Source organism: Ptiloglossa arizonensis, chromosome 13, assembly GCF_051014685.1.
Source record: "Ptiloglossa arizonensis isolate GNS036 chromosome 13, iyPtiAriz1_principal, whole genome shotgun sequence".
In the NCBI taxonomy this organism is placed as follows: Eukaryota; Metazoa; Arthropoda; class Insecta; order Hymenoptera; family Colletidae; genus Ptiloglossa; species Ptiloglossa arizonensis.
Window position 1 is genome coordinate 12604889 of NC_135060.1, and position 23509 is coordinate 12628397.

Below are 23509 nucleotides of genomic sequence, written 5' to 3' on the forward strand. Positions count from 1 at the left end.
CATGGCCGAATCCCACTATCGAAATTCAATTTCCTCTTGGAAAGTTCGTTCGACCCGACGTTGTTGCACGGCGTTGCAAAGGCGATCAAAAGATGGTTTGTTTCAATTAGGATCGACGATGACGAAGAAAAAAAAAGGGAGCGTCGAAAGTAGTCCGGAGGTACGAAATCGTAAAAAGAGGGGGAGGCGCGAAGGGACGCGATATCAAGAGGAGCGAAAAATTAAAGAGCCGACCGTTTCACGCGACACGGTGTCGGCGTTACCTTTTCGAAGGTGAAGTCGACCCTTGAAGGGAAACAAAATAATTCACGACGTAAAAAGACACGAGGCGAGGGTGTTTCGAAGCTCGGTGGACGCCTCCGGCATCAAAGAGCAAAGAGAAAATACGACGGCGGAAGTGGTGTGTCGAAGGACGGGAAGAAAAGGTACGATAATAAGAGGGAGAAAGGGAAGGGAGTACGCGAACCAAGCGGAAAAAAGAATCCTTGCGGACTAGCCGAGCATAAACAAATAACAAGGTGGTTGCGAACGAGCGAAAACTCTCCTAATTATTCGTGTCGTGGAACGTTTCTCAGTCGTGTCGGTTTCAAAATGAATTTCTTCCGTTTAGATCCTGACGCTCGATTAACCCTGACTGTTCAACTTCGTTGTTTTATTTTCGCTCGCGAGAAACAATGTTCCAAGATGGCTGCAACTTTCGTTCCTCGTCGGAGAAGAACAATTTTTGTTTCAAATACGCTTCGTTGCGCACCCGTAAATCGTGACGGGTCGACTGCATACACGAATGATTTTCGAACGCGAATGACACTGAGTAAACTTGGATCGGTAATCGAGAAAAGTTTCGTGAAATCTGCCAGGGTAGTCTACGTGCTAAGAGACTGGGAAACAATGGTCGTTTAATCGATCTGTGATTGGAAAGTTGTAGAAAATATTACGAAATGTTTCAACGAGTACAAGTTTTATAATTAATACGATTAGCACTCGCCTCTTTGATCGGTCTTAATCGTTCGGAGAGTGCGCGAAGTGTCTGCAGAAATGTGAAAATGGAGGAATTATAATTCATTTCGCTAGAAGGGAATAACAAAATGAACAGTGTTTTGTAACAATTTTATATTTTGGAAAAGTATCTAAAGCGGTTACTTTCCGTTATTTGTGTACACAGATTCTTGACGAACGGGTAATCAATTGTCACGACAACACACGTTGTTACGTCTTATGGTTTCTCGGTTTCGTTGGATCGTTCACGGAGTTTTCGAACGAATTTTCGAATAATTACTTCGAAAATGGACCGTGGAAAATTGCAAACAAAAGGAGAACGAAGTCTCGGTCGAGTTTCAATCGATATTCTCATCGACCAAAGAGTGACAATTATTCTTTTCTTAGGAGTACCAAAAGTGACCATTTTCAAACATTGTCCTTTCAAAAATTAGGAAGGAGAGGTCGGCGATAGTGTCGCCTAAAGTATGTAATTTGGTGGCGCGGTATAAAAATTACAGAAATAAAGGGGGAGACAACAAGAACAGAGAAGTGTAAACGGGCCTAAAGGGCCCTTTTACAACTATATAACTAAATAAATGTTAGTGAATGGCAGGCAGTGCTGCTTCATTTTTTCAGCGCCGTTATATACTTCGACTCGTTATATTTTTTAATTATTTACCGTAAGTACGTCCATAACGGCGAGTACAGTGATTATTTTTATTTTACGCATGTGGGAGCTTTACGTACGGCATTTATATTAACCAGCGAACTCAACGTTTGCGCGACCGTTCGCAGCGAATGTTAACAAGTTCTCCGTAACGACGATTGTCCACAGGGAAGGTTCGTAGTTTGAACGACGATTGTTTAACGATACGTTAATTCGATTATTGCTCAAAGTGTGGGTAATTTTGACCGATTCAAGTGCGGTTGTTCGATTCGAAGTTTGAAGTGCAATTTAACGGTACTACGGTTTAGATGACCACGAGAGAAACCAGGTCTGGATCCAAACCTGAGTACGCATACATTTCGAACAACAATTCTACCATTTTATCGTACCGTTTGTAATTTCTAAGGAAAGTTGTACCAACGGTCCGCTCGAGCGCCATTCCCTCTGGATCCTAAAAGACCCGTGTGCGACATAGGCGAGGATAAATCGCCAAAGGAGAACTAGCACGGCAGTCGGTGCGAAGTTAGAAAATATCCGACCAAGTGTCTTCGTCGCAAAAAGGGTAAAATTTTAATTTTTAAATCACGAATAACCGCATCGTTCGGTTTCGCGAAGTTGGAATAGCGTTAGGAGCAGAGAGGTTTCCAATTGGTTCGAAGCCACGACGGAAAATTGACGTCGGTTCGAATATTACTCAAAGTTACGAAGAAAGTAATATATAAACATTGATTACTTCGCACCGGATGGCCAAGATTTAGCGAGCGTTGCTCGAGAACCCAATCCCAAGTTGATAACAGCGTGCCACGGGGTATCGTGCATCACGGTATCGATGATAATTGCGTTCAAATTTGTATCGTCCACGGGCAGAATATTTCACGATTCTGTCGGTGTCACCGCTGAAATACACACGCACGGTATCAACGCTGCGTGAAATTGCAACGATCGTCAACCTCGATCGTTCGATCGTCGTCCCGCGAAACGCTCGAGACCGATCGAATTTGAATTCCAAGTGGTTCGGGACGGAGCAACAACGAAATTTGAAAATGTCCAAGGTGAGGCAACCGCGCTACGGTGGCCGGATCTCGAACTATCCGATTGGAAGACTCGTTCGCGTTCGCATCACCCTCGAACTTCGTCCCACCGGGAAACCGATAATCGTTCGAGAATCGTTCGCGCAAACATCCGCAAAAATTCGCTCAAGGGTTTCCATCTGGATCCGAGACCCGGCGAAACAATAACTTCGACTTCTTCCAAACATCCCCGCCCACGTAGCCGTTCAACCGTGGGGACGATCGTCTTCGTTCGAGCACGAAGAAAGTGTCCCCGATGCTTACCTGAGGGCGAAACTCGGTTCTCGCGAGGGTTGGGGTAACACGAGGAACACGAGGTAATTCGAGGGAACGCGGAGGGGCGAAGCTGAACGAAGAGCAAGTAGAACCGATGACACGGAACGGTGTGGGGGGAGGGCGTACGAGTGGAAGCGAGAGACAGCTGGAACGCGAGCCGGTAGCGCGAGAGGGACGGAGGGTTTGCTCGCGGAACGGTGAAAGGGAGCGAGAAAGCGTGATCGAGTGTCAGTTGGACGGACGGAGAGCGAGTGAGAAAGAGGGAGGGCGAGGGGGGCGCGGTGGGTCGGCAGGAGGGTTCCATGCGGCGAGGCGAGCGCGAGGAGGGAGCTCGGCGAGAGGTGGAGGTTCCGAATGGTTCAGTTGTAGCGGTACCGCGGCTCAGGTCGCACGTGTGTCTCCGTTTTCGCGTGGATCGCGTGTCGTCGGTTCGCGGGTTGCGCTCGCGGCGTCCCTGTCGCGTTCGGTCACGGGCCATCCCTTCCACCCTCTCTCTCTCTCTAAACCCGACGCGACCGCGCGCCGGTCACACGCGCGCGACGTCGGACCAAACACGCGGTTCCTCTACTCGCACGGTGCAGCGTGACTCTACTCGCCGTTTGTTTCCACGGTACCGATCGCGATGCAGAATTTCCACCGCGGGTCAACGGAGTCGTACGCGCGGCGAGATTGAAGCGAACGGTGTTACCACTCCGTGAACGACCAAGACAATCGTTAACGGAATATCGTTCTCGATAGATCCGAGTGGTCGAAACGGTTCCGGAGGAAGCGAAGCGGGGGTGAAATCAACGCCGGCACGAGTGGATCTCGGGATCGAAGCTCGCGAACATTGTGGAACATTGATATTTATCGATCGTACACCTGTTATCGAAAACGAACCGTTCCGAACAACGACAACGAACCCTCGGACGAAGCTCGGGGTAAGACGTTCATAAACACCGGAAGGTTCGCGCGACGCTCGAGGATGATTCGCGAAGCGTTGGTAATTTTCCCCGATTGGTTTGCGAGCGTCTCCGGCCGGATCGAAGACCGCGCGTGAGAATCCCCGATCGATCATCGGGTACGATCGCAACGCGCGCTACCGCCCACGCGCCGATGCGCGAGCGGGCAAACTGAATTTAACGTTACGGTATACGCGAATCGATCGCGGAACCTACCGGAGCTCGTTCAACGCGGTTTCCCGTGTCCGTGCATGCACGTAACGAGGGTCGCGAGAGCACCGCGAAGAAACAGAAAAGGTAATCGAACTATCGAACGGTGGCTGGCTCGCTGGCTGACTGGCTCCCTTCGCTCTCCCCTCGTCTTGCTCCACAATTTCCAGGTAAATTGTCCCGTGAAGCTCGTTCGGTTTTCCACTCGCGATAAAGGGTCGACCCTCTGGCCGAATCGGCTCGTTCGCAACGAAATTTCCCGTGTGTGCTTTTCGGCGATCGAGCGTGCCGATCCATCGAATCGATCGGACATCAAAGACGGCCGCGCAAAGAGCGTCGCAAAGAAAAAGGGGGAGAACCGCGCGTCGATGGCCGCACCGTTTCCGTTGACCCGAAACGAACCGAGCTCGGAACACGTGCCGGTCCATCGGCGGCCGTTTACCGCCGATCGATCAGCGGAAAGAGTCCTCGGAGCGAGGAACACCGTCCACGGAAGAAACTAGGCTGATCGATGGTTTCCTCGATTGAAACGCGCGAACGATCGGTGCATCGCGAGACATCGTCGACGAAAGACGATATCCTCGAGCCGAAAGATCGCGAGGTGCACGGGGACTCTCGTGGAACGAATTAAACCCGCGTTCGATCGAAAATCTCGTCGACCGGTTCGTCGAAATCGCGATCTCGAATCCCGCGGGATCATCGGGGATACGTACGATCGGTCATCGTTCGCCACGATCACCGGAAAGTGCCGCGATCAGCGAGCTACTGTTCCCGGAAAACGCGCGTCGCGTATCCGACGGTGCTTTCGTCGAGAAAGATTTCGTTAACCGGGAAACGAGCGATCGTTTAAGAACCATCGTGGATAATCGTGACCGAGGTCGGTGTTCGCGACATCAATTTTTCCACCGACGGAAACCTTATCGAGGTGGAACGCGTCCGCGAAGAGAACGCACCGGCGAAGAAGAGAACACGACCAGTCGGTCGGTTGGCATCGTTGCTCGGTCGCGCGGTCTATTTATATCCGGTCCGCGCGTCGAAGATTTCCTCGAAAGGTGTTCGAACCGCGAGATCGCCGCGCGACGAGACTCACCGTAGATCCACGGGACGATCGATCGCGGGTCAACGATTGCGCGAAAGCTAGGGATACTTTGTTCGCGGGATCGACGATAGTGGAACACCTCTGAACGACGAAGATCGGAACGACGATGAAAGTGGAAACCGTTGTCTGAACCATCGAAAGAAGAGAAACGCTGACGTTCGCGGGAAACGGAACGATCGACTCGCAAATCGAACGAAGAGGAAACGTTGCGCTAGAAGCGATCGGACCTGTTTCGGTTCGGTGCGTTTCCAAGAATCTGGGATAAACGGAGCGACGGACGCGCGTCGAGAAAATTTCCACGTAAGTGGTGGTTGGCTGGGGAACGATGGATCGATGCCGGTAATCCAAAACCCTTAGCTGGAAATCAACGCGAAAGCAATTCCAGAAGATAAACAAGTTCACCGAGATACATCGGACGTACCCATTGTCGTTCAAGTTGAAAGCTGGGAGTAGTTTAGCAGACACGGGTATCCGCTCGACCGAACTCTCGCGAAGCAATCGCTCGTTCGCGAAGCTTTGCGAATATAATCGGGGGAAAAAAAAACGACGGAAATAATTGAATCATCGGAAAATCGAGGCGCGAAATCTTTCCTCGAGTAGGAAGATTTTCGAGATAGATACAGAGAAAGAGAGAGAGAGGGAGAGACACCCGAGAAACACGATGCGATAATCCCGTTTCGAGTCGCGCGAGCACACGCTTCGAACACCGTGTCCACGGTGTCGATCTTCGCGAGTCACCTCGATAAACGTCCGACGAATCACGGAACGTATCCACTCCCGGATTCTCGAAAACACGAGCAAAGACATCGTCAAACAATTGCTCCGCGAGGAGGAGAGCGCTCCGTAGCGACGACTTAATCGGTCGCGATCGTGTCGCGATCGAAATCCGCGGGATCTATCGTCGTCCACGAGCGACTGATCCCTCGGCCCGCGGACTTACGTACGTTCGTAGGTATACTCGAAACGAAACGAACGGTACCGAACCGAGGTTAGAATTTCACCGTGAGTTTCGATTGATCGCGATCGGTGGCTTCGACGAGCACCGGAGACGAACGGTGGACTTTGCGAGCGTGGAACGAACCGTGATATCCCCTCCTCTTCGTCGTTGGTAACGCGTCGGTTACGAACGCGAGACTGGAAGCGATCCGGGTGAACTATCGTCGAGGTGTCGCGTATCGGTTCGTCGACGTAGCTGAAAGTCGACGACGAGGAACACCGGGAGAGGGAAACGCGTTGCGAACGCGGGAAACCGTGTACGATCGCGCGTGTCGCGGACAAAGTAACTCGGACAACGGATGGAAGTGACATCTTAGGTGGGTGTGTATCAACGGCGATAATGAGTGTCGAACGCGTCTGGTCGCGGCGCCGCGATGACATGTTCGTCGCGATAGAGTTTCGGGGATCGTCGCGTGGCTAAGTGGCAAAAGAACCGGACCGTGGGGAATGGCGCGGAAGTAGGTGGTTTCCTTTTCATCCGGCGTATGCTGGAGAAGCGGCGTACGAGTGGCGCAGAAGAGGACGATGATGTCTAGACAAAGCAAAGACCCCGTGCAGAAGTGCCACTCGGACCCAGGTGCTGCGAGTGCCGCCGGCACTCCTTGCAGCCCTGGTAAGCGAATTTCTCGCCGACTGGTGCCAGGAATTCCGAGCTCCTCGAATACACGCAAGTGTGTACTCACCCTGGACGGGTACAGCTACGTGATCGGTGAGTACGGAACCGCGATAAGCTCCAACTCCTATCTAACCACCTATCGTCCGGCAAAGAGTCGAGATTGCCCGAGTCTCGCGAGGGAGGTGGCGGATCGTTATCTTTCGATTCTCGACACCGCGTGGAAAGCGTTATCGCCCTTCTATTCGTAAAACGAACCGACCCGGTCACTCGTTTACTTTAACAAAATATCGTCCAAGTATCTCGCTCCGTTTCGCGGCGAAGAGATATCGAAGATCGACTTTGGTCGACTACCGACGAAGTGTTTTACAGACCGTACGATCACCTCCGTTTGGATGGTGTTCAAGGTCGTTGAAGGTCAATTACCAACGAATGTGCGTATGTATATACGGATGCGTGTTTTGTATACGTTGAAGAGTCACTTTGTTTCTTCTTCGGTCGTTGGTGTTGTCGTTCTAGGATCGGTGGTATCGAGGAACGTTCGATTTTCGTTATTATTTGTATTCGTGAACGCTATTATCGGTCCTCGGGACTGTAACGAGCCAAACGCGGTTTCGGAAGTGCAGCGAAACTTTTATAATTACGAACGCATCGGTCGATTATACGGAAACGGAGAACGTCGATGCGGTTTTCATTTATGGGGAACATCGCCTAAGCACGAGCCAATGCGTGGCTTCGAATCGTAGAGGGCTCGTACGGTATACGATGATTGCAATAATTACGGTTTATTTGGTTACTACCGAGTCAGATTCAAGGGTTGTATTGTTTATGGAAATTGTAGGTAACTTTCAGCCCTTCGATTTCAGACTCGCGCAGCAACGAGGCTCCTTTTCGATTTGTTCGGTAACATTGGGATCTGCTGGTGGAACGAATCTTTTTTATTAATGGCCAGCATTGTTCGTATGAAATCGCTTCGAAAATACGTCGATATTCAAGGTCAACGTTTCGAACGTTTGAGAAAACGTTCGAACGTACGAAAATTACCGAAACTTTGGTTCGTAATCGATCTCGAACGATCTCGAATGCTCTTCGACCGAAGATCATTGCACGCATTCCGAAACTAAAAACAGAAATCTATCGTACCGTTGAAGAAAAAATGAATTTGTCCTTCGTATCTTCTTTGCATCTCTACCGATAAAAAGATTCTACCGACATCGTATTTTGTTCACCTTGAAACCAGGCAAGACTTGTCCGTAGTATTTTCGTTCGTGAAAACTAAACGAGTTATTCGAGTGTCCTGTTTCAAGTGGTTCGCTCTTTTATTCTACGATCCTGTGGAGTTCGCCCTTGTCATCCGGAGTCTTTGATTCTCTTATCGCTGGTGTGCTTACAGCGGAGGTCTCGTGTTCGACACCTCGATAGGAATTTTGTTCGATAGTCTCCTCTAATGTCACTTATCACAGTTCTTTCGAGATGAAACTCGAACTACGCGACAGTTGCTGGCTCGATCGAGGAGACAATTTTCTCGTTTCGATTTGCAATGTTTCGCGCGTCGTAAATTTATTACTCGCGACGATTCAAAGTTTCGCGGTGACGTCCTCTCGGAAAATATCTCTGTGGTATATAAAGTCGGAGCAATGGATCCTCAGCGTTACCGACTCGTCGTTATTTGATATTCATGAAACGACGATCATCGTCTCTTGCGTTGTTGTGGGTGAAATCTGCATTTGAAACTATCGTTTCGAGTTTTCTCTCGATGGTGACTGGTTGTCGTTGCGACAGATCCAAGCGTTGGAGCAACGTTTGTTAGAAATCTACGCACTCCGTATTCGATCGAGATTCAACGTTTATTAGAAACTTATACACTTCGTATTCGATCGAGATTCAACGTTTGTTAGAAACCTATACACTCCGTATTCGATCGAGATTCAACGTTCGTTAGAAACCTATACATTTCGTATTCGATCGAGATTCAACGTTCGTTAGAAACCTATACACTTCGTATTCGATCGAGATTCAACGTTCGTTAGAAACCTATACACTCCGTATTCGATCGAGATTCAACGTTCGTTAGAAACTTACACACTCCGTACTCGATTGAGATTCAACGATCCTCGTGCGCGTTTCAATCGTTTGAGTAATTATTTCGTTTTCTTTCGTTTGTTTTTCACACGAGCACGCACGCCGACGTCAAGTCCATAATTACAGCAACGTCGTAAAATGGATTCGCAGATACATAACCGCGTCGTTGCGTCCTTTATCCTAATTAAACGTAGCACGCGTACGGCTCAGGGTTCAGTGAAGGTGTCGCGGAAAAGCTGCATAAGGTTAATTAATCGAGAAACGCGCGAGCGACCCGACAGAGGTGTACGAACACTTTTGAATTCCGTGGAGCGCGTTCGCACGTGAATTTTCATTGAATCGCCTAACGAACACGGCCCATTCGTTATCATCGACACTGGAACGCGTCCGTTGGTCGCGCCTCAGCGTCATTACACGTATTTCGATGTTGTATTAGCGAAGCGCCGAGAGAAAGGGACTTCGTCGACTTGTTTGCGTTCGTTGTTATTCGAGGGTTACTATTTGTTCCGTTTGGAATTATCCACCATTGTACCAGCGACTCATTGTAACATTCAGGTTCCAAGGATGAACACGTACGATCGGTTCCGTAATTAACTCTGGTGTTGCAGGAACTTGCGTTCGAATATTAATGGCTAGCATATTGTTTTTTTTTTTTAGTAAATTTCTTATTACGAACTTTCATTCACCTACATTTATCATTCGTAGCACTGCATCGTCTTTACCTTTTCAGGATAAGAAACGTTAATTTAATCATTCGCTAACTTCTTTGTCGTGAAATTTAGTATTTCAACCGGTCGATCCGAAGATGAAAAATGGTTCTCGGTCGACTGTTTCAGTGGAGATCGATAGAATTCGATTAAATCGGAATTCGCCGAGAAACTGGTTAAAATCGCACTTTTCAGAAAATGTCAACATTGCGCGATGCATCGCTAGTAAATCATTTCTTTCCGAAGATTAAAAACTTTACAAATGCTTTCTTACGAGCCGTGTTTTTTCTTTTCAATGGACGAACACGTACGTACACGAGTTCCATTTGTATAAACAATTTTTTTTTTCGTGTCCGTCGAATAATGCTAATGGGTACACGTGCGTCGTAACGTTACAACGAATAAAGAAAAGAGTATTGCGCAAGAATAATGTTACGCGCAACTGGCGGGCAAATTCGAAAAATCAAATTGGCAGCATTTGAACGAGTTTACAACCGTAATAGAAATATCTATTAAGATTTGTTATCGATCTGTGCAGTACACGAAATTATATCAAAGAACGTATTGTGGTATCGGATTTTCCGTGTCCGGTTGGGCCTGCTTCGAGCGCAGGCCTAGAAGAGTTCAACGAAAGGATACACCTGCGTTAGGATAAACACTTGGCGTCGATCTGTTCGCTAGGTTTCGTGGAAGGCACAAGTATTCCTTTACGGCGGGTTTTGCGAGACGACCGAGCATGAGAATGCACGAGGACGAAAGGGAATACATGTGATTTGGAGAAAGTGAAGAGTGTTTGGAAAAGACGAACGATTAGGATGGCCGAACGTGACCGAATGTCTCAAGTGAGAGAGACCGAGAATTAGAATGAAAGAGAACGAATGTGCGGGCCTGTATAGAGTGCCAAAGGAACGTTTGGGGGTACAGTATGACAGAGTATGTCCACAGTATGTCCGCAGAGTATGTCCGGACGGTACGAGTAAAATGACGTAATAAAACGAGACAGTTAGAAAGACGCACTAAGGCGAAAGACCAGTAAAAGACAAAAACGATAAAGACGCGTGCCGAGGGCATCAAGACGATAAGCTTAGCCTTATACGTGGTCGATCTACCTTTAGTGAAACGCGAAACTAATCACCAACATCGCGTCTAATACTAATAACACTGTAACTTATGATATTCTTAAATATACTACATATAGTACATCGATACACCGCACGAGTACAACAATTGTTTGGGGGCTCGTACGGGGATCAATAACACAGCATACTCGTCCAATGATCCGAAGAAGAAAACAACAATATTAAGTTCAAAATATTCTTTCAATTGATTTAATTTAAAAGTTGTACGTACACAGCTTGCTAGATACAATTTGAATAACACGTGTTCGGATGATGATCAAAATATTAGATTTTAAGCGAAATAAATAATATTTATTCAACACCATAGAAACCAAAGGTCGAGAAACGAATTAATTTCAGTGAGTAAACGATTTCTTTCTTTCTCTCTTCTTTGTAAAACGGATTTGTAGCTTACGAAATATACAGCTAAAAGTTATCAAAGTATACAGCTAAACATTTAGTTATTTTCATTAAATGTAAACGTGACTCCACTGCATACTAAACGTAAATTATTCCGTATCTATCTTAGATTTGTTATCGTTGTTGTTGTCGAAGTAGAGCAGTTCAAAAGACAAATCGACATTACTGTCTTCGAAAGTGTAGCTTCGCAAGCTGTTGAACGCGCGAAACGTATTCAAGGAAGACGGAAACGTGGCATTAATGTCAGTGTCGATGCAGCTTACGCGACACTCTAACGTCACAGACTGAAAATGCGCCGCTATTGTGCTAAAACGATGCATTCTTTGCCAAAGACAGTGTGCGTTTGAGTAACCAAACTCGATCGTTTGTACCATGATTCCTCTTTACTTTGGTTTAATGGAACAAAGGCACACCTTGGTTGCGTTATGATTTTGAAGAACATGTTTGACGATAGAATCTATCGATGGGTTTACGTATCTCGTATTTAAAATATTGTTACAGAACACTGCTGTGCAAATATTTCTAAATCATTTTTGTTAGTCTTTCTTCGGATGGAGAAATATCCAATAAAAATCAACGACATATTTCTTCTTACGATAGGTACAATACGACTAAAAATTCGTTGTTTCTTTCAGTTGAGAGAAAGATAGAAAGATAATCGTTCGAAAATTTGTTTAACTTCTTTTTCGATACCCTTTATTATTTGCAGATATTGCAAATACTTCTAAATATTTTTAGAGGGATCCATAGCATTCGATTTTCGTTACCTTAAACGATAAGTAGTACGATGACGTATAGTTGAGGTGTTGCGATACTAATAGGTTTTTTGGATATTTGCGTTTGCACAAGTTGTCCAACCGCGTTGAATTTAATCGGTGAAATAAAAATCTGATCGTTCGGAGCTCGATTGTTTCGCGGCGCTATGTTTATTAAAATTCGATCGTTTGTTCTTGCGAGCTTTAAGAATCGGTCGAGTTTTAACTAATCGTATACAGTTGGATCAAAATTAGCTGCGTAGATCACTAACGGATTACACCGACGCGAATTACAGCCTGGAAAGTGGCCTTGGGCTGCCAATTCAATTTGATCCGCCTATACTTATCAAGAGTTGCTCATCAGAGAAACACTACATATCCCAGAAGCAATCACGCTCCTTACACTTCAGTGTCGGTCTCAAAAGCAATCAGGCTTCTTGCAGTAGCAGTTCAGAATCAGTTTTCAGAAGTAATCAGGCTTCTCGAGTAACTAATTATAAAGACGTTCGGGCCACGTACAATATAAGAGAGCAATCGAGTTTATCGTAGATATTAGCACTCTCTAAACTGCATCTTTGGAATCGATGTTTTCGTGCGATTTGTTATTAATCGACACGATTTGTGCCGCCTGAAATTTCAGATTTTCGGTGGAATTTTCACAAAACGATCGAGTGGATTGTAACCTTGGATCGTAGAAAAGTAGTCGTATCGTTGAGTTCTTGGTAGTTTCGCACTTTCTTCCTTTTTTATTTGATTTGAAAATCGAACCGAAGAATAGACTCCACTTGAGTATAGCTTCGCTTTCGATTTCGGTTCCATTGACGCGAAACGTGACAATTATATTTATCGCTGTTGATCAGATTTCTTAATTATCGAGTGGTTCTTCGAGTCCTGGTAAATGGGGTGTCGTTTTACGACAACGGTTGCAACAGTCGGTGCATCACTGACTGCGACGCTGCTGTAAGAGCAGGCTTCCAGCGTTCTTTTTGCATTCGGAATCGTTCGAAATTGCACGGGCCGGTCGCAGCGCTCTTAATTCGCTTAGAGTTCATTTACATTGAACTTTGTTCGAAGCAAATCTATTTACGACGCACCGAGCCGTTACGCGGCGCGCGTAACTACGATACGTCGCCTGACGAAGACTGGGACTGCACGTGCTCGTTAAAAAGGGGGGAAAAACAGCCGAGAAGAAAGGGACATTTGCATCGCGTGCAATGTACTGCGAGAAATTACGAGGAAATATTTTTAACGTAAGAACATGCACCGTGGTGAACGAAATTACGAAACGCCTGAAACGAAGCGATTTTATCATTTTCGTAGCTACCGCGGAAACGCCGGAATCCCCCTTTGCGTTCGCTCGTAACAACGTGACTGTGTATTATTGTATTTTCTCTTCCCTTTATAAATTAACTCGACTTCGTTTCGTCTATTTTACCAGAAGACGAGTTTCGGTCGAAATGAATTTTCCACTCGCCACCTTTGCGCTGTTTGTATACTGCGATTCAAGTAACGATTTGGATCACTGTTTGAAACGTATCGATGTTAATTATCCAGCACAGTCGTTAACCAGCTGTCTAATATTCCTTACGGTAGAGATCATTCGGCAATTGAAAACAGCTCCTCCTGTGGCTGAAACGAAGTTTGCATTACAGAATTCTGGAATCATTTTTTAATTATAAATAATTAATACTTAGACAAGAGACAGATAACAGTAAATAACGTAACTACGATACAATTTTGTGCAACGTGTACGACTCTCGGCTCGACACTCCTCGACTCAACACTGCCCGGTTCAACACTCTACAACCTCGACGAGTTGAAGTCTACAACTTCACGACTCTTGGTTCAACACTCCTCGGGCCAACATTGCTCGGTTCAACACTCTACGACGCTTCACGACTGCTTTTTCTTCCAAAAAGGAAAGACTCGTATCCGCTTTTCCTCACTTCCACCCACTCTCTTGCACCCTCACTCGTTGCTCAGCAAATTTTGCCAATGCATCGACAGGCTGCCCGTCGTCAACCGCCTTTTCGTTGGGCTTGGCTCCGACCTTTGCCAAGTCCTGCTTTCTTTTTTATTGCCCTCTTCCGGGAACGATCCTTAAAAAAATTATGTTCTCTTAAAGCTACGTTCTCCTAAACCTACTCGTGTACGATACTACAGAATTTTTCAAGAATTTCCATACATGTATTATATACAGTAGATACACTGTTGCTCGAAAATATTTCGCTCGTTATACGCACATTTGCCAAGCGAGTATTTTTTAAAGAATTAATAATATACGTAATTTTACGGTTCTCTTGGAAGCGAAGTAAAAATGAATTTTTCACATACCGGATGCATGGTCGATTACTTTCGAGCGGTGGTGTACACAGGGTTTATAATACGAACTAGAAATGCTACCAACTGATAATTATCGATTATCGATGTACCTTCGATAAGTTCAATTTCTATACTGGAAAATATCGATAATGTCAATGGGACCGTCTGACTTTCGTTCGTACTGTTAACCCGTCAAGAACACGTTGAAAGGAAATGATTTTAGAGAAGGGGTGGAAATGAAAACGTTCGAGCAATAGAACTTGTCGAACCGAGCTACTAGAACTCGGCAACCGAAGCATGTAAAACATCTAAACTCCCGTGATAGAACTCTCGAGCTTTGGACCTTTGGAATTTCTATCTGTGGAACTGTGTGTATAAATATTCGAATTATACATACTTAGAATCTTTCGATTTTGTCGAATTAAATTTGATCGAACTTATCGAAGTAACTTTGTCCGAACTCTGTAGGAAAATCGCTAAAATTTACAAAGAGCTGTAAATAAAACCTGAAAACTTGTTCTTTTTCTCGACGATATCGGCCGGTTCGAGACACTGCTGTTTCTCGTTCCTTTTTCCCCAAAGCTTAATGAAGTTTTCGTAGTAAGAGGACAAAGGTGCCGTCGCCATTTCAAGGAAATGAATTAACACGACTTTGCGGGGTGACTCGTTACAGGGCGCTCGCTACGCTCAAACGGAAGGTCGGAATTGTCATTAGTTAAATTATTGATACTTCACGAACTGTCCACGGTCTTCATGAATTCGTTTTTTTACGGTTTCGTGGCCGAGTTTTGTTCTCGCGAGTTACCGAACCGCCTAACGGCGCGAAGCGACACGCACCGCGTATTCCCATTTACGTCGGGTAATATTGTTTCGTCCTTTACATCGATCCGATCCTGCGATATTACGTTCGAGAAATCTGGTCAGAGTTGTCCTGTAAAAGAATCTCGGAATTTTTCGCGACAAAGTAGAATACCCATGCGATACGGAAACGTCTCCGTTAGATTTCCAAAGAAGCTGAATTTCCCGAATGTCCGAGATCGATTCCGTTCTCCTTGAAATACGTTGCCGAGCGGTGAAATCCAAGATATAAAAATTGTTTTTATTTGTACCTGGTACGGTAAGAATCGCGATAGATTGATCGCTGAACTTTTGCGCGATTTTACGCTGTTCCTTGGATAAATCGATATCGTCGGAATCTAGGTGGAACAGATCGATGGATCTATTGGACGAGATGTATACGTAATTGCACCGAACTATGTATAGAATATAACAGCATTTGAAATGCAGAACAATGGACCGCATAATTGTACATTTGTTCGGGAAAGTGCTACAGTTGAAGTGTCGCTCGAGTGTATCTACTCTACATTTGACTACAACGGTGTCTAATTCTAAGTGTAACGGTTAAGACAGTCCCTCAAGGATTAATTATTTGGAACTTTACTTTAAGTTCGAGTATTTGTATTCATTCCTTTTTAATTAGTTTCCAATTAGCAAACTTTTCCGATTTTCAAACACAGAGTATTATTTTGACAGAACTTTCCGACAAGGATCTCGGTACTAGAGTTTAAACGTTGAAAAATTAATATTACCGTAACCGTGCTCTGGAAAATCTAAGTGAAATCGGTATAATTCACATATTATCGACCGATAGTGAACGGAGCAACAAACAATTCCATTATTTCGTGTTAAATTAATTACTTGCATTTCTCAAACGACGACTATCGGCTTGTTACGCTACAAATACCTCGCAAATGTAGTTCAGCTTAATAGAAATATATTATTATTATTATTATTATTATTTGCAATCGCTGTTTCATTATTAAATCAATTGAAAAATTAAATTCTACCAGATTTTTAAATTCGTCTCGGTTTCTGTTATTATATCCAGATTTAAACCTAAAATATTTACTTTACGACGACTAAGTAGTATTTCCAACGTTACTTCGTATTAATTATAATTAGAAGTGCTATTAAGGAGTAACCTTTTTACATTCCCGTTTTATCGTTTCTCCGCATTATTCGTCGCCATTTCTGTAGGATTCATATTACTTCCTGGTGTTAATAACAGTCGCATGACGTTAACTCGATTTATTATCATTTTTTATGGCGCAAATACTTTTGCCTTAACGAAACGACCGCTTCCACCGTTCTCTGCTTCGTTTGCATCTTCGTTCCTTCTTACTATTATTTGTGCGATTACTAATAATTAGTTCGCTTCACAGATTTTATTTCTCTTACAATACAATTTACTCATTATCGTCCTTTATTATTCATGGAATATTAATTCTCAATCTTTTACATCGTCCCCGAAATTCGAAATCGACGGTTAGCAATATATTTTGAGGATAACAAAATCGATTTCAGATATTGAAATAATGAATCTGTTTGTGTGAAAAGAAAAAGAAACGCATTACGTCAGTTGCGACACGACAATTTTAACCAGCCGATAAATGCTCTACGGTACAAAATCGATCAAATATAGTACTCGAATTTAGCAACTTGATATCAATAACACACCTGCATGCTTGTAATCAACGTACACCGCGACCAACGCGTTAATTGGGCGATGCATTCTGCTCTAAATATTACGATAACTCGTTCGTGACGAAACACGACGCGTACATAATTGCTGTATCATTAAAAACGAAGAAAGAAAACGAGGTATACGTGTACGTGAAATTCACATCACCTGTTTATTAAGGATTATATTAAGATCGGTAATTATCGCACGATATGCACTGTACTGGTTACATTTTTAACACCGTCAAAGTAAAATGTAACTACTTCGCCTTTAAAACATACGGATGGACGTCTATCGATGGCGTAATTCAAAACTAACCGTCGTTAAATCAAATTGTGCAAAGCGTTATTCAAGTTAATGAAATCTGCGCCATTTTGGCGCTGCGCAAAGGAAATCGATTAATTAGAACAATATAATATTTAGGGGCTTGGTGGAAGCTCTTGATTTAGCAGATTGAGTGTCATTGTGAAATCAGATTGCTCATACTGAATTTAACCGGACTTGGCTCGTCGTAGTTGTAACCTCATCCTATCATTAACCTAATTTCTGTCTGTTCCTTAATTTCCATGCGTGATCTTATCGTCTATTTCTGTGTTTCAAATTGAGTACGTTTATCGTTCCAGCTCGTAAATCAATTTCATATGATCATACTCAATTAAGGCGGAACTCTTTGATCAAGACAAGAAGATCGGACTATTGACGAATTTCGTGAGCGTTTTAGTTAAGAACATCAGAGTCAGGTTATGTTTAACAATTTTAAGGACAAATTAACAGAGCTCACATCGAGGTTAATTTTAAGAGCAACCTTCAGTTGTACCGCACCCTATGTATAATACATTTTCTTCAAATAATATTAATACAATGAAAAATAATAATACTCGGAAAAGAAAGAGTAAATACCATACTCGGTCAAGTTTCCATAATATTGCTACCTGCTTGTGTAATCTAAGAACGAACTTGAGATTATGTTTCAGCAACAGGTATTTCTTCTTATTTCGCGTATCTACACTCTTACATTTTCACGATATAGACGTTAAGTAAATAAAGAAAATTAAATACATAGCACAGGAAAGCTTTAGCGAAAGTTTAATATTCTCGATGAAGATCAACTTGGAAATTGATGGATCATGAGTATCTCGACGAATCTCCCATCTCAGCGGCAAATCGGGCGCAGCCGTAATTTTATATACGTCGTCCAGTTTACTTTATTACGTCCACAAAAATTGACAGGCTTGAATCCACGCGTCTCATCATCTTAACCCTCTTCTATCGTTATTGCCCTTCTCGCGTTTTGGTACGTGAAAATGCTGACGGGTTACGAAACTTACCGTGGCTCTTTTCTTTCTTTGCTTCTTGTCATTTCTGTAAAGATGAACTGACCTTGCAGTTTCGTTGCTCCTAGAAGAAATTCCTCAATGTGGCTTTCAACAGATTGCGTCCTCTCTTACTTATAATACTACTACTACTACTATTATTACAAGTACCACCACTAATGATAAAACGTCTTTATTGTTCCAAGGTTGTATACATTAAGAAATATAATACTGAGCGAAGAAAGTGAAAAGAAGGCGTTTAGTACAAAATCGAGGTATAATTATATGCAGCTGTTAATTTAATTTCGACGTAATAATATGTACGTAGTAACAGGGAAAGAAGAAAAGAAAGAAGAAAATTGGCTTAAGCGATTCAGAAAAAAAGAAAATACAAGAAACAGCAAAGTATGAAATTGAGGGACAATAGCGATGGAAAAAATAGAAATAAAAAGCGAAAGGAAGACGAGGATGCTATTGGGTTATCATTGGTGATGTTCTGAATGGAATGCAGTAGCTGCGCGTTTGAATTTGTTCAAGGAGCACGGAACGTATCTTTCCACGTTCAGAAACCCGTCGAATGTGATGGCAATCTCTCGGATGTTCTCCTAATCTTGGTATTATCATCAATCCTAATCCTATTATACATCCACGTGCTCCAACGTTTTCCGATTGGCGCTTCAAGGGCAACGATCAATTTACTAAGCAACCGATTATGAACGTTGGATTAAATTGGAGGCTGCTGCTATTGTTGGATCGTAGTTTTGATCCCGAACGTTATCGTCGGATTCAATTTAGGGAGTTGATGCACTCAACTGAAACTATTTCGACACCAAAGTTAAGGCTATTGGTCTTCGGTGTGTGTATTGTTTCGTTTTGTCTCGATCGTCGGTCAAGCGAATGGTATTTCTATACTGTTTGTCTCTGATCGTTAAATAGTTACGTTACGTCTATCAGATCGATGTGATCATTCAACGTGTTCCAGTAAAGAACTAAAGATTAATCGTACCCTGGAACTTCGTTCGCTCCAACTGGTGAAATTATCCGAGGGAGAGACTTCGTTCGTTCATTATCTGGGAGAAGAATGGGATAAAAACTTGGATCGATCTATCCTGAACGTTAAACGGGATCTTACAGTGTCACGTCAACGGTTACATACCTACACGAACAAACAAAACGTGGTCTCTCCTGTGTCATCGAGCGCAAAGATGTTTTAATTGTAACAGGTCGAATTGATACGACCGCTGATGAAATTTACAATTCTAGAATCAATATTTTGTTCATTATTGTACGAACCTGGTCCGCAGATATTTCGCTTATATAGATTCCACTTCTTCCCCCCAAAAATTTGCATTTGAAGTTACAAGTAGGTATAAGTCATAGGAAACAAAGTTTTTGCATAATAAAAGTGTAAATGTACTCCCATGATTCGGAAGCACGGTTCGAAAATTTGAATAAAATATGGCAGAAAGTTAGAAATATCGAAGATACGTGTCCAAGACTAATAGGAAATACATTTAACTGGTGTTTAATCGAAGCTAAGTGTAAGCGTGTAGAGTATTAAGTAGATTATTATAATTTACATTTACGAAACACCGAATTATTTTATCGAAGGAAAATTTTCTTCGTACGATCGCGTTCATTTTGCCATGTTTGTACTCGTGACGTTCTTCCCGACACACTTTTAGTCGCGAATTATTTACTCCTGCTTCGACAAATCGTACAGTCTGGTTTGTAATAGTCCGTACGAATACATTGTGCAGTTCAATATTTACTCGGTCCCTTCCAGGATTCTCGGATCTTATATACTCTATTGGTCCGCCTCCACTCGAAACATAAACCCAGAAAAGACGTAGCCTGTTGCATCGAAGTATGACTGGCGCCAGTCTTCGCGTTTCCATTTTCAATATTCCAATGCTCGCACCATATGGTCCAAGGACGCCAATCAATTAAACGCGCGTAGATATTAGATTCGGGATCAAATTGGAAATTCCATGTATTCGCGATGGAACGGGTCTCTCGAGTTTCATCATTCGGTTGCACGTTATCGTTTCATTTCCTGGCAATGCGACGAACGTTGCATCGATACATCTACTATACCTGTACGTGTGCCTCGTAAAACGTCAACCGTTGCGACGATTTTCATAATTTAAACGATTCTTTCGGTATTGCTTTTTTCGATCGAGATATACAACGCTTTTCCCTACCAGAGTATATAAATCCATGTTCGAAACACTCTCGTATAGTCAACGCGAAAGAAATTACCACTATTTTTGTTTTCGAGGGAGAAACGACTTTCTTTTATGGTAAATAATTTTTTCGACAAGAGGAATCGCACATTTAATAATCTTTGATTGCGATGAAACTTTTACAGAGGAAAATTTGGTTCTTGACGGCCAGTCACTAGGTCCGAGTGAACAATTTAGATCGTTCGTTTATCTCGGCGAAATCGTACGATTTTTATTTCAGATCTTCTGGTGTGCTCGTTAAGATTCAAACATTTTTTCTATTCCACACGTTCTCCGTCTCCATTAGTGATCGAACAATTTCATTCGATAGGCATTTCCTGCTCAACTTCGAAGACAGTTTTCGACCCTTGAACGTGAATATTATTTGACGAAAAGATTACGAAGTTAATACATTACAATGCTTTATCTGTCGTGTTTTCTCAAAATCGAGAATTATCAATTGGGCGATGTTCCGTGTAAATTTTTTAACGATGCGATTGTTTTTTAATCGGTGTAAGTTTCTTTTTATTCGTGTTTTTTTTCCCCCATATCTATTTTTTATCGACAATGTGATATGTGGATTTGTTTTCCTTCGAAGTAACGAAATATTTCTATTACGATTAATTTGTTCCCTGGTTTTAGGGTAACGAATATTTCTATTGTGGCAACATCTGTCATACTTCTCGCAAGAGGATTATCTAACCGATCCCATTCCCGCAAGTTCTTGATCTACAACCGTATCCTATGTACGAATTCCTCGGCCAACCACCGAATGTCTCGGGGTCTACGGTAAGATCTGCTAGACGGCTTTACCAAAGAGCCTATTACGAGATCTATGATGTGAAATGCACTCCTTCCCTCCTATATTTTTCATTTTCCTTCCATCTTGTTATTATTCAGCGGCATAATATTTTAGCAAGTGCGATGATACTGTGAAAAAATGTTATCAAGTCGACTGACGAGTTTCTTCAGATTTTGCAGATATACATGCACGTCCAGATAATAGAATCCATAATATAAATATGCAACTTTCAGAATCGATATGAATAATTCCTAATGAATAATCCTCTCAATATCGTTACTCGTACAAAACATACATATCTCGCGTGTTCTTTCAACGGGGGAAAAAAAAACAAAGGAATTCTACGAAGTAACTTAGAGATAATTTCCCTTTCAAAATATACGTAATTTCTGTCACACTATCTCGTCAATGATTAACTGTTTGGATTTATCGAGATTTACTAAAATCGTTTCAAGGTGATTCTGTTGTAGCTCACAGAGATACGTATTTTTACAATACACTGCTCAAAATAAAATACTGAGTATTTATAATAAAAAGACTAGATGAGAGACATCGATATCATCTTAGCGTTTAGGGCAAATACAAGACACGAAATCAGTGTAATATTTCTGTTCGATAAGCTTCGTCGAATACAACGTATTTCATCGATAAACAGCGTATTATTTTAGACGTCACTCGTCGTTGATCCGCTCTGCATAACCTAATTCGGTGTACCCTTTATTTTCTTTGACTTTGCTCAATGTCGTTACGGTATATGTTTTTCGTACGAACCAAGATGTCTCGTAAACTCCCGTTGAGTCCAGTTACCGATACGTGAATCTTCACGATGGACGAGGGCTCGTCCGATCTTCTAAATACAATAAAAATCCGTGATCGACGATCAATGCACACGGATACCGTTTCAAAAAGTTTTAGGACTTTATTCATAAAATCAAAAATACAAATTTATTCGTCCAAATCGATATGGTCCCCTTCAAAGTAGTCCCCATTGACTGCAATGCACTTGCGCCAGCGCTTGATCCAATCCTCGAAACACCGCTGGTACTCAATTTTCGGTATGTCCATCAGAGCCGTCTTCGATTTTGTCATGACCTCCTCTCGGGTACTGTAACGCGTTCCGCGAAGCGGTTTTTTAATTCGGTTGAACAGAAAAAAGTCGCAGGGAGCCAGATCTGGTGAATTTGAAGGCTGCTGGATAGTGTTCGTGTTGTTTTTCGTCAAAAACTCGCGGATAAGGATCGCATTGTGCGCCGGTGCGTTATCGTGGTGCAAAATCCACGAGTTGTTTGCCCACAAATCTGGCCTTTTTTGACGAATTGCTTCGCGCAAACGTCTCAAAACGCCCAAATAATATTCTTTGTTGACTGTCTGTTTTTCTGGCAAGAATTCTTGATGCACAACACCATTGTAATCCATGAAAACCGTGAGCATCGCCTTCTTTCTTGACTGAAAACGACGTGATTTTTTCGGTCTCGGCTCTTCCGGTGCACGCCATTCACTCGCTTGATGTCTGGATTGTGTGTCATACTCATAAATCCACGTCTCATCTCCAGTGATGATACGTTTAATAAATGTTAGGTCGGATTCGGCCTTGGAAATCATGTCTTTCGCGATTTCAACGCGGTCCTTTTTTTGCATGAAATTGAGGTCTTTCGGCACCAGTTTTGCAGCGACACGTCTGAGGCCCAAATCACTAACCAAAACGTCTTGAACGGATCCATAAGCAATGTTCAAGTCCTCTGCCAGCTCTCTGATGGTCAATTTGCGGTTTTCGGACAACATTTCTTGAATTTTATCGATGTTTTCATCGGTTTTCGACGTTGTCGGCCTGCCACTGCGTTTGTCATCCTCGACCGACTCACGACCACTTCTGAAGCGTTCGTGCCATCGAAAAACATTTGATCTCGAAAGAGTATCGTTGCCGAAACACTTCTCCAACATATCCAAGGTCTGCGGACCGTTAAATCCGTTTTTTACACAAAATTTAATGCAAACTCGTTGATGCTCAAATGATGCCATTTTCAAAATCGAAGACACGAACAAAGGAGATGTGCTCAGTACAACGTAACTTTTACAAATATCAAGCTATGATGCTGAAATTGGAAGGAAGTGTTAATGACAGATATGGTAACCTAACAAAAAAAAAAAAAGAAACAATCGGGTGATTGACAGCGACACACGGGGGACAGTCCTAGAACTTTTTGATCAAGGTAGTACTTCAAACATTTGATAACCATAGGATGGACATCGGTGCAACGTCAGACTCCCGACGAAACACTGTACAGTCGTAATAAAATCGTTCTTTTAAAATGACGAAAGGACACACTGAAATATCAGCTGTAAGAATTTGGGTAGGGAAAACCACGAAATGTTTGAAATTTCTGTGACGCCGGT

General features: G+C 43.2%; 1 protein-coding gene across 7 annotated transcripts in view; it reads left to right on the forward strand.

Annotated features, from left to right (window-relative positions):
• Positions 1-23509, forward strand: part of LOC143153577 (dual specificity calcium/calmodulin-dependent 3',5'-cyclic nucleotide phosphodiesterase 1) — a 258363-nt gene that overhangs the window by 129153 nt on the left and 105701 nt on the right. For 4 of the 7 annotated variants that reach the window (XM_076324953.1, XM_076324954.1, XM_076324956.1 and 1 more), the window contains exon 1: positions 5747-6946. The exons of the other annotated variants lie outside the window; for them this stretch is intronic. In XM_076324953.1, the coding sequence (XP_076181068.1) occupies positions 6763-6946 (184 nt within the window). In that variant the 5' untranslated portion in view covers positions 5747-6762. Of the gene's footprint in view, positions 1-5746; positions 6947-23509 lie in introns of those variants that run through there. 7 annotated transcript variants of the gene reach the window in all.